The sequence below is a fragment of the Acinonyx jubatus genome, chromosome A2 (genome assembly GCF_027475565.1).
Source record: "Acinonyx jubatus isolate Ajub_Pintada_27869175 chromosome A2, VMU_Ajub_asm_v1.0, whole genome shotgun sequence".
NCBI lineage: Eukaryota > Metazoa > Chordata > Mammalia > Carnivora > Felidae > Acinonyx > Acinonyx jubatus.
Genome location: NC_069383.1, coordinates 160,606,242 through 160,618,010, shown reverse-complemented (window position 1 = coordinate 160,618,010; position 11,769 = coordinate 160,606,242). Strand labels below are relative to the sequence as shown.

Sequence of the window (11,769 nt, the reverse complement as noted above, 5' to 3'; positions counted from 1 at the left end):
TCCTTTCTTCTTTTTAAAACTAGTTTACTGAGGTATGATCAATACCTAAAAAGCTGTGCGTGTTGAATGTATGCATCACAGTGAGTTTGGGGATACTGTTTCTACCTGTGAAACCATCACCAATATCAAGGACAAAAACATATCGGTCACCTCCCAAAGTTTCTTCCTGCGGCAGATTTTCATGGAGGGCCCCATCATATTGCATGGGGAGTATTTACTCGAGGACAGCCTTTCCTCAGGGACCCAAAATGCTGTGTTTCCTTGGTGTTGAAGACTGAGGTCTCAGGTCACCTAAACTCTCTCTGCCTTGCTCAGGCACTCATCTGAAGCTATGTGCTGCCCTCTAGTGGCCATCTTTTTCTTCAGAAATATTTATTCATTTATTTTGAGAGACAGAAAGAGAGAGAGTGTGTGCACGAGCAGGGAAGGGGCAGAGAGAGAGACAGACAGGGAGAGAGAGAATCCTAAGCAGGCTCCACACTGTCAGTGCAAAGCCTGATGCAGGGTTGGATCCCATGAACCGTGAGATCATGACCTGAGCTGAAATCAAGAGTCAGACCCTTAACCGACTGAGCCCCCCGGGCGCCCCAAGTACCAGTCTCCCCCACTTCCGATCCACTTGGGAAAAGCACAGAGAGACATCAGACAGGCCAGGCATCAGGCTGGATCCATAGGATGACCCATAGGGCCTTATATAATCCGCATCTCCCTTCCTGCCCAGGACACAGTGGCCTCTGAAATCAGAAAGGGTCAGCGGCGGGGGGAGGGGGGGAAGCTGAGTCACCAGCCCTGGGGTTGGGGGGGGGGGACTTGTTCCTGATTGGGTGGCCAGGGAATGCCTCCCTCACGTCTGTGCTGAGGCCGGAATTCATGGAGAAAGTGCACCATGGAAAAGTGGGGAGGAAATTTGTGTTTCGGGCAGAGGAATCATCAAGCCTGGCAAGGCTCTCAGGAGCCTGTTATGTCAATGCCCTGAGTTTTCTGGAAGAGAAATGCTTTTGTCCAAAGGAATGACTAATAGTGGAATTTCAGGAAACCAAGTCAAGCATGGGACAGGTTTTTTCTCTCTCTCTTTAGTTTTTATTTTTTTTTAATTCAATATTTCTTTATTTTTGAGAGAGAGAGAGGCAGAGAGAAAGAGAGAGCATAAGCAGGGGAGGGACAGAGAGAGAGGGAGACACAGGATCCAAAGCAGCTCCAGACTACAAGCTGTCAGCACAAAGCCCGACACGGGGCTTGAACCCATGAACTGCGAGATCATGACCTGAGCCAAAGCAGGACGCCTAACTGACTGAGCCACCCAGGTGCCCCCTCTCTCTTTAGTTTTTTAGACCAGTCTGTTGAGGTCTGAAGAATGAGCTTGGTGCGATCAAGAATTTAAAAAAATTAGTAAAAATTAACCCCCCCCCCCCCCCATTGCGAGAGCTTCCTATGGTGGCCCCTGCTGGCCTGCTCCAAGTCTTTGTGAAGATTAGAAGAAGGTGCCCCCCACCCCGGCAGGTGCAGGCGTGCTCCCAGGGTGCCCCACTTAGCGCATGATGAACTTTGGTGTCCCCCCCGGCCAGGCACCTTGCACAGGAGTACGGGAGTCCTGTGAGGGATGGGAAAAAAAAATCCTGTTTTCACCACAGTCTTCTTAGACCACCACTTCTTACATTCTAGGAGTTTCACTTCCCTCAGATTCTGCCCTCTGTTTGCCTGGGTTCCGGGGCCCCGTGTTTGGGGAACAAATATGATGGCTTATTACTGCCTTCTCAAAGCTTCTGCACATCCACATCCTCCTTCTGGCAGCGTCTGGATGAGATCGGGGGGAACAATCCCTCAGGCTGTGGCTTCTGCCCTTGTGAGATGCAGCGCTCGCAGAAACCATCCAGGGCGCTGAGTTTCTGCAGAAATTGGGAGAGTGAGAGTTGGGGGGGGGGGGGGTAGGAACTCTGGTGATCGCCAGGTATCCGCTCCAAAGGAATTAGCAAGTCCCCACGCATTCCCACGATGGCATCCAGTGTTGGTTCCAAACGCGGTGACCGAGTCTGTCCACAAGGATGGATGCCAAGGAATACTGCTTCTCGGGTCAGAGTGCAGTTAGGAAACAGAAGCTGTAGGCATTTGGATGTCTCATGGTTAACTTTTGAGGAAGTATAGATTTAGAATGTTTTATAGTTTTCTAGGGCAAATGTGTTCATCGCTGTGAAATGAGATCAGCTTCTACAGGAAAACAAATGTCAGAGGCCACACCCCACCACAGAAACTCACACCCTGTGTCTTTCGGTCGCTTTGTATAGCATAAACTAATTGGGTTCCTTTCCGTCGATGCACAATGAAACACTTTGGTGGAATCGTGGCACTCTTTATTTTGGGGTCAATTCTAAGTCTATCAGGCAGTGATTTATGTACAAGAAACTGCTTCCTTTCACAACGTAAAATTTGATGAGTTTTGAAAGCCTCTGCTGGAGATACAGAACCTTTCCATCATCTCCCTAACTTTCTTTAAGCCCCCTGTTCTCCCTCCTTCTCCCTCTGCCTCCAATCCCCACCCCAGGATTCGTCCCCCTCCCCTCCACCAACAATATATGGTTTGCATTTTCTAGAATATCCTGTTGTTGGACTTTGTGATGGTTAATTTTATGTCTGCTTGGCTAGAGTATGGTGATCAGTTGTGTGGTCAAACACCAGTCTAGATGCTGCTGTAAAGGTATTTATTTGTTTGTTTATGAGAGAGAGAGAGAGAGAGAGAGAGAGAGAGAGAGAGAGAGAGAATCCTGGTGCAGGGCTCGATCTCAGCACCCTGAGATCATGACCTGAGCCAAAAGTCAAGAATCAGACACTTAACCAACTGAGCCACCCAGGTGCCCCTGAAGGCATTTTAAAGATGTGATTAACATTGAGATAGGTCAACTTTGAGAAAAGCAGCTGACCCTCCATAATGCGGATGGGTCTTGTTTAACCAGTTGAAGGCCTTAAGAACAAAGAAGTTTTCCAAGAAAGAAGGAATTCTGCTTCCAGATTGCAACATAGAAATCTAGAAATTCTGCCTGAGTTTCCAACCTTCAGACTCAAGACAGAAGCATCAGCTCTTACCTGGGTCCCCAGCCTGATGGCTTGACCTACAGATTTCGGACATGACAGTCCCCACAATCACAAGAGCTAATTCCTTCGAATCCCTCTCTCCTTTTGCTTTGGCTTCTCTGGGGAGCCCTAATACAGAATTCTTCAAGTATTTGCTGTTTTGTGTCTTTAAAAAAATTTTTTTAATGTTTATTTTTGAGAGAGAGGGAGAGAGACAGAGCAGGGGAGGGGCAGCGAGAGAGGAAGACACAGAAACTGAAGCAGGCTCCGGGCTCCAAGCTGTCAGCACGGAGCCTGACACGGGGCTTGAACCCACGAACCGTGAGATTATGACCTGAGCCAAAGTCAATGCTTAACCGCCTGAGCCACCCAGGCACCTCACTCTTTTGTGTCCTTTCTGTCTGGCTTCTTTTCCTGAGCATAAGGTCTTTGAGCTTCATCTACATTGTTGAGGGGCTCAGTAGTTCTGTTTTCATTGCATAGATACATCACCTGTCGATGGACGTTGCAACTCTGTCCAGAGTTCGGCAATTGTGACTAAAGCAGCTGCAAACATCTGTGGGGGGAATCCTTCTGTGGATATATGCTTTTATTTCTCTTGGACAAGCACTATATTATCCAGTAATCCCACTTCTGGGTATATAGCCATAGGAAATCAAAGCCCGATATCAAAAAGATAATCTGTATGTCCATGTTCATTTCAGGATTGCTCACAAATATAGCCAAGACATGGAAACAATTTAAGTGTCCATCAACGGATGAATGGATAGAACATGTCACACACACACACACACACACACACACACACAGGAATATTATTTAGACAGGAGAAAAAAAAAAAGAAAATCCTGCCATTTGCAGCACCAAGGACAGAACTCGAGGGCATTATATTAAGTGAAATAAGTCCAACAGAGAAAGATAAATACTGTTATGATCTCACTTGTATGTGGAATCTAAAAAAGTGGAATGTGTAGAAATAGAATAAAGTCATCACTACCAGGGCCACCTGGGTGGCTCAGTCAGTTAAGCATCTGACTTCGGCTCAGGTCATGATCTCGTGGTTCACCAGTACAAGCCCCAGGTCAGAGTCTGTGCTGACAGCTCAGAGCCTGGATCCAGCTTCAGATTCTGTGTCTCCCTCTCTCTCTGCCCCTCCCCTGCTCGTGCTCTCTCTCTCTCTCTCTCTCTCTCTCAAAAATAAATAAACATTAAAAAAAATTTTTTTAAAGAATGGTCATTACCAGGAGTGGGGGTGAGGTGGGGGAAATGGGGAGACATTGGTTGAAAGGCACAAACTTTAAGTTAGAAGACGAGTAAGTATAACTTCTGGGGATCCCTGCACAGCCGTGTGATTATAGTTAACAAAGTTGCAAAGACACTGGGTCTTACTTGTTCTCATCAGAAAAAAGAAAGGTAATTATGTGACGGGATAGAGACGGAGGTGTTAGGTAATGCCCTGGCAGCCGTCAGATGGCCATATGGAAACATATCAAATGAAACATTGTATACCTTAAACCCAAAAAGACATGGAAATATTTCCATTCTAGCTGGTACGGAGTCATGACTCCAAGCCAACCGCATATAGCTGACTTTACCGTCAGATATCCCGTGACCCAGCTGCTGATGTATTAGTGGCTGGCCCCAGAGGCGGCCCCTGGATCTTGTCTTAGGCTCACAGCCAGTGCCCATTCTGAGTGGTCAGTGTCCTGCTTAGACCAGGTACCTGATTCTTTGGATAACCTGCTAGGAGCGCTGACGGGACTGACTCCATCTCTGGCCCCCGCCAGATGCAATGACCTCGCTAGGGGCTGCGAATCCTAGGCCTGTGGGTGCTCTGATCTTCCCTAAAGTGATGCACAGAAGGCCCCACTTTAGGTAACGACCCCGTGACCTCACCACCATGCCCCTTGCTCCATAAAAGCTGGGGATTACGTCAGGACTGGGCAGAGAGTAGCTGCGGAGGATGCGGGGGTCGCCCACCTGATCCCCCTGTCCGTAAGACACCCTGAACACAAGTTTGTCGGCTCTATGCAGTGGCTTGCTTTGCTTTTCGGTCTTAAAGTGACTTCTCGGGCTGGAGGAGATATTACTGACCCTCCTCCATTTTCTAATGCACCTGTTCAGCAAAATGTTCACATAGTTGGCCCTTGTTTGGAGTCTGGGAGCTTGGGCCCTCCCATGAGGACTCTCAGGCATGGGGGGTTTGCTGGGGAGGACGTTGAGCGGAGGTGAGGGAGGGTAGCCTGGTAGGAGGGAGAGAAAGAGCTGAGCAAGTGTAACCGTTGTTTTGTTTGTTTGTTTGTTTTGGTTTTTTTAAACCCAGGATGGTGTTCTGACGGAGCTGAAGAGTGGAACCGAAAAACAAGGTTAAGGGCAGCACAGGTACCAAGTGTATTAGGGCGAGAATGAAACAGAAGGAAAAGACTCCTGTGACCTGGGGGCAGGGGGAGGGGCTCCTTAAGGAGGAGGCCTGTTTAGATAATCATCCAATATATCAGGAGGGAGTTTATCAGCCTGACTAGTGGCCAAACACACTTCTACACGAGGCCCCTAGATTGGGGTCCTGATTTAGGGCAATTCAGGGATGGACCTGTTTATTCTGTTTCCTGCAGAAGAGAGAACTTCCGTAGTCAGGGGACACTGATGAAAAAGAGTAAAGATAGAAATCCATCATGGTCTAAGCAATGTTCCGACACGTGTAGTGCTTACAGCTGACTTCCCCAGGAGGTGGGTTCTAATTCAATCAGGTGCTGGTTTCCCCCGGCTCTGAGCAGAGGTCTCACGGCCAGAAGCAGCTGGACCAGAGATGTGGAGGGGATCGCATTAGACCAATGAGGAGGAAACCTCCCATGGGAGTCTTAGGCGTGGCAGCCGTCCTGGGGACTTAGGTGACTGTCCTGTGCCCAAGACAGACAACTTTGTACAAGGACAGGCATAAAGAGAGGGCATCAGGTTTCTGGATCTTATTACCATTCTGGCCAGGGTACTAACTTCCTGCCTTTTCTCCTCCCCATAGAGTAGCCACGGGCTAGAGGCTTGCAGCCTGAGCAGTCGGCATGGCATGAAAGTGTTCCAAGAAGACCATACTCCTCGAAAGGCCCCTGAGATGACAGTAAAGGAGGAGAGAACATACTCACCAAGTTTGCACGAGGCTCAGAGTCCAGATGCAAAGACTCTCAGCCCCACGTAAGGGCACCAAATGATAAAATTATGAAGCGGGGCATGTGAACAAATGGCTAAGAAAGAATTCTTGAGACATTTTTGGTGCAAAAAGGTGATTTAATTATAGCACGGGGACAGGACCTGCGGGCAGAAAGAGCAGTACTGGGGTTGTGAGGGGGGACTGATTATACACTTTTAAGTTAGTGGGGCTTAAGGATAGCTTAAGTCTCTAAGGAATTTGGAAGCAAGGCTTCTGGGACCTCGCTGCTGTTGAGATAAGCTTATTTTAGTCTTTAATAAAACAAAAGCATGAAAGGCAGTAAGGCAGCCATGAAGGTCCCACTCTACCTGTTTCAGGTGCGGGCTGATGAGCTTTAAGGACATTTAATTTAAGCTACATTTCTCTTGCCTTTTTTTTTTTTTTTTTTTTTTTTGCTTCATTATAAGGAGGTGGTCTCCGTTGGAATCTAACCTCAGCCTGATCCCATGGGGAATCTGGAGCCTAAGGAATGCCCTGTGTTGATCTCACCATGGGGCTGGGCTTTTGAAACTCTGTCGACCAGCTGGGCTGCGTCTGAGGCTTCTGGCAGACACCGGGGAAGGGGAAGCAGTGAGCCGTTAACAGGCAATGCTCACAGCAGCTGGGGGATGGGTGTTTCAGCTGCTAAAGGGAGGTTTTAGAGCATCAACAGCGTCCACTATGAGGGCTTTAGTTGGTCTAGGATGACTAGGTTTTGGAGGGAAAGGGAGAAATGAGGCCGGTGGGGGATACCAGTGTAAGACTAGGTAGGGTCTTGGGTGCCATATTAGTGAGCTTGGAGTTCATCCTGAAGATCATAGGGAGCCCTGGGAGGATTTAGACTATAGGAGGAACAAGGACAAGTTGGGTGGGGCTATCCTAGAGTAGCCCCACCACATCCAGAAGGTAACATATTCCATGTTAGCAGGAGTGATGCCTCTGGGCATCACCAGGCTGATTTCTTCAGTCTTGAATGTCCCTTCTTTTCCCCTTTGCTGGGAAAGACTTATGGGGTCAGGCTTACACAAGTCATGTGGCTAGAAATTGTATTTCCTCTACCCCATCCTTCCTCTTCTCCCTCTACGGCTGTCCCCAGACCTGTGGGATCTCTGAAGTGCAGATTTTATAGCCTCAGTCAACTGTTTGGGGCTTAATAAAGGGTGACTGGCATCCTGTGTTCTTCTGTCCCTGACCAGGATCCCAGACCCCATCTGCTGGTAGAATAACAAGGCTCCCCCACCATCTCCTTCCCGCCTGCCAATTTGTCCACATCCAAATCCTTTGACTCTATGAATCTGTGACCTTACACAGTTGGGCTTTGCAGTTGGGATTGAGGATCTTGAGCTGGGGGGAAATTATTCTGGATCGTCTGAGTGGGTATAATGTAATCACAGGGGCCCTTTTAAGAGGGAGGCAGGAGTGTCAGAGAATGAAAGAGGGAGTTTGAGGGAGAGAGGGAGGGAGGTTGGAAGATGTCATACTGCTGGCTGTGAAGGGACCATGAGCCAAGGAATGTGGGCAGACTCCAGAAGCTGGAAAGGAGAAGGAATGGACTTCCTCCAGAAGCCATATGCAGCTCTGGTTACATCTTGATTTCCGTCCCCTAAGACTCCCTTGGGACTCTGGCTTCCAGACCTGTAATGTAATTTATCTGTGTCATTTCGAACGGCTGTTTGTGGTGCTTTGCTATGGTGGGGATGGGGGCGGGGCAGGGAAGTCACATGGCCTCATCCCTGCCCATCCTCATTCTCAATGTCAACTATTCCTTTTTCAGACTCCCCCGATTACCAGACATTTCCCCCGTTCTGCTGTTCCTGCTTCTTAAATTCCTCTCTGTCTCCACAGCCCCTGCCCTAGACCAGACCACCTCACTTTTCTCTCCCCGGGATGCAGCCCCAGCCTTCCCAGGGGAGGGCGCTCCTGCCTGGGTCCAGGGCATGGCTGTTGCAAAACCCCAGTCTGCCCTTCACTACCTTGCTGAAGTTCCTTCTGATGCCCCGAGGATCAAGTCCAAACTCACCCACATTAGAAAGCTTTGCATGAAATGATCTTTGCCGACTTCTCCTGTTCGGACATTTGCTGGTATTAGGGCTCCTATGAGCAGCCACAACAGTCTAGTATAGCAAGAGAATAATAATGGTAACAATAGAGAGTTTTACTGAGCATTTAATCTGTGCCAAGCAGGAGTTTGTGATTTTAGTACATTAAACCTCAAACCCTGGGAAATTGGTATTGTCCTCATTTTGCTGATGGAAAAAATTGCTTCTAGGTAGACCAGTTGTCTCTTGCTGCATGATCCAACCCCCCCACTCCAAAATTGGAAGTTTTAGACAACACGGTTGTATTTTCTTATAGTTCCTGAGGCTCAGGGAATCTGGAGGTGGCTCAGCTGGGTGGTTCTGGATCAGGGTCCCCCCCATGAGGTCACAGTCAAGCCGTTGGCCACAAACCTCATTTCCTCCTCCTGTGAGCTTCTCCACAGTGCTGTGGGGTGTCCTCACAACACGGCGACTGGCTTCCCCTTGGGGAATGATCCCAGGAGAGAGTGAGCAGGAAGCCGCAATGACCCTCTCACCTCAGATGCCTCACATGCCAGTGTCACATGCTGCTTTTCCTGTTGACTAAATTCAGCGCACACCCAAGGAGAGCGCTCCCTCTTGAAGGGAAGAGTGCGCAAGGATTTGTGAATGTAAGGTAAAGCCACTGCATTTGTCTGTCTGCCTCTAGTGTCCACACTCTGGATGCCCCAGACAAGGATCACAGAAGAACGTGCAAGTCCCGGAAATTGTTCCCAGCTGGTAGTATTACCCTACGTTACGGCATGCCCCCCACAGCGATCCTTTGGGACACGGCCTCTCGTCACCCTCGTTCTCCACACGAAAAACCTGAGACCCAGAGAGGCAAGCCACTTGCCAAGGGCACTTTGAGAACACACTGGAGTCAGGATTTGATCCTAGGTCTGATTCTCTATCACAACCAACACTGCGAGTTTTTCCCACGTGCCAGGCTTTGTTCTAGACATGTCAGGAGTGCCCAGTCCTCGGATACACATCAGCCCCACGAAGTGGAGCCTATTATCGTTGGGCCCATTTTACACACGAGAATGTTGAGGCACAGAGAGATTAAGAACATGACTAGCATGCAGGGGAGACGGGATTCGGACTCCTGGGGATCTGGTTCTAGAGTCCGCTTGTCCTCCAGAGCTTCTCCGTGACAGACACAGAGCTTGTTTTCCTCTTACTTGGTGGCATTTGCTGTGTTTCTGTGCTGCTCCTAAGTGCAGCCTCGCTGATGTACCTTCTTCAGTGATCATAACTCCAAGGTGGGTATTTTGCTGTGCGCGGAGCAAAAGGGAGAATGCAGAAGCACGTGGGGGGCTTTTCTTCCCAAGAACTTGGGGTTGGCTTTTGTGCCTCATTTTTAGCCTGTGGTAGGTGCTTTTGGTGCCTACCCACACCCATGACCCTGAGCCCCTCAGGGCACACAAGACTCACATTTGTCAGTCCACAGGGTTGCACTCGGGTTATGCCCATTCTGTCTGTTTGGAGGCCAGGCCCAAGGTGTTGTGGGTAGACACCAGCCTCAATCTGTGCCTGGCAGTAGCCAGTGGATAAATACCCCAGCTCCCTTGCCTCTCAGTTGGGGTAACTGAAGACTGCTCTGGGCTGCCTTTCAGAGGTCCTTGTGGAATCAAGCTCAGTTTCTCACTGTGCAACTTGCTAGAATGCACGGCCACTGGGGACCCTTTCCTGTCCCCATCTCCCAGCTCCCCTCCCCAGCTGGCGCTTCCTGGGGTCACCTCCCTGATAAACTACTTTCACTAGAATCCCAGTCTCAGCATCTGCTTCTGGGGACCCTGGCTGAGGCATTATTAGCCCTCTGTGTGTGTGAGCTCGTGCACGCAGGTGTGTTAGGGCTGGGAATGCGGTGGGGGTGCTGCTGGGCTGGGGTAAAACGTAGGAGAGCTAGGGCTTGGAGCCAGAGGATCCTGGATTCAAATCTTGACTCTAAGTAACCTTGGACAAGTCGCAATGCCTCTCCATGCCTCGCTTTCCTTTTTAATTTTAATTTTTGTTGTTGTTGTAAAATGGCTGGGGGGTCAGAATCTCTGCTCGATGATGTGGATGTGAGGATGAAAGTGAATTTCGTTGGCGATGTGTCTAGAACGGCACCTGGTCCACGATGCCCGTGATGGCTGTCTGTTTGGGGCCTGCTGGGAAGAGATCTTTGAGTCTGGGCTTCGCTTCCCTGGGGACAGGTGGTGGTAGCTCACTTATAGGTGCAGTGGAAGAAGGCTGAGAGGTAGGCGCTGGTGGGGAAGGAAAAGCAAGAGTTGGGGGGAAGGAGAGAGAACACGGCAACACACCAGCTAGTACAACTTCTCTTCACTGTGCGGAAAGAAAATTACGGGGTTGCCACACTGTCCTCATCTAGCAGCAATTCAGCAAAAAGGGCTGTCTTGCTCTGGCCGTGTTGAGCAATTCTGGCTCCACCCCTTCCCTCTCCCATACCCTCTGTTGCTGAAAACGCGGAGAACGAAGGCAAGGTTCCCTTCTTTAATGACAGAAACACGGGACCATGTGGAGCTTCAGCTTGCTCCTCTTCTGGGGTGAGTGTGGGGCTGAATGGTGGTGGGAGGGCTGGGGGAAGCCTGCATTGGAAATAGAACCAGGGGAAAGGGAAGGCCATGGGGCATCCAGCCAGAGACCCCAATTCTAGGCTGAACACTATCAGCACCTTCTTTGTAGGAAAAAAATCACTCAGCGTAGGAAATTCCCTCTCTCCAGGTAGACTTTCTTTATAGTCATTCATTTGGCATGTATTTCTTGCGGTCGTGAGTCTGATATCATAGTAGGAAGGGCAGGCAGAAAAGAAGCTATTTACAGCAACAGCAACCACCCGCCTAGCACCGTTGTAAGCTCATCAAATGTCTTCACCAAACTCCTCCAATATTGGGTCCCTAATAGCCCCATTTTACAAAGGAGGAAACTGAGGTAAAAGAGGTTACATGACTTTCCCAGGACTACTTAGCCAATAAGTACTACACTTTATCCCTTATCACTATGCTATGCTGTCCCAAATAATAACTACACAAAAGCATTTCAGGCAGTGATAGTGCTATGAAAGAAGAGAGTGACTGGGGGTTATGTTGAAGGGGGAAGTCAGGGAAGGCCTCTCGGAGGGGGTGATTTTTGTGCTGAGCCCTGAGCCACGAGGTGGAGCCTTCCTGTCTCTTATTTCCCTTTCTTCCGGTCAGTTTGTATTGGTCTTGTTTATTGTCTCTGTTGTGTTTGTTTGTTTGTTTGTTTTCCTGTCTTTCAAGTGTTGGTCACTGGTTCAAATCTATGAATGCGGGACAGTGTTTTGAGCAACAGGTGTGGGCTTCCTCAGCTGGGGTCCAGTGCATCTATTTGCAGAAGAGAAAACTCAGGCCCAAAGAGACTAAACAACTTTCCTAAGGCCATGCAGTCAGTAACCAGTGAAGCCAGATTGTTAAGCCCAAGTATTTTAACTCCAGAGTT

At 49.2% G+C, this 11,769-nt stretch overlaps 1 protein-coding gene across 3 annotated transcripts in view; it reads left to right on the top strand.

Moving 5' to 3' along the window:
• Positions 1-10,755: 10,755 nt before the first annotated feature.
• Positions 10,756-11,769, top strand: part of ADGRE1 (adhesion G protein-coupled receptor E1) — a 66,078-nt gene continuing 65,064 nt past the window's right edge. For all 3 annotated transcript variants that reach the window (XM_053219993.1, XM_053219992.1, XM_027050262.2), the window contains exon 1: positions 10,756-10,856. In XM_053219993.1, the coding sequence (XP_053075968.1) occupies positions 10,826-10,856 (31 nt within the window). In that variant the 5' untranslated portion in view covers positions 10,756-10,825. The remainder of the gene's footprint in view (positions 10,857-11,769) is intronic.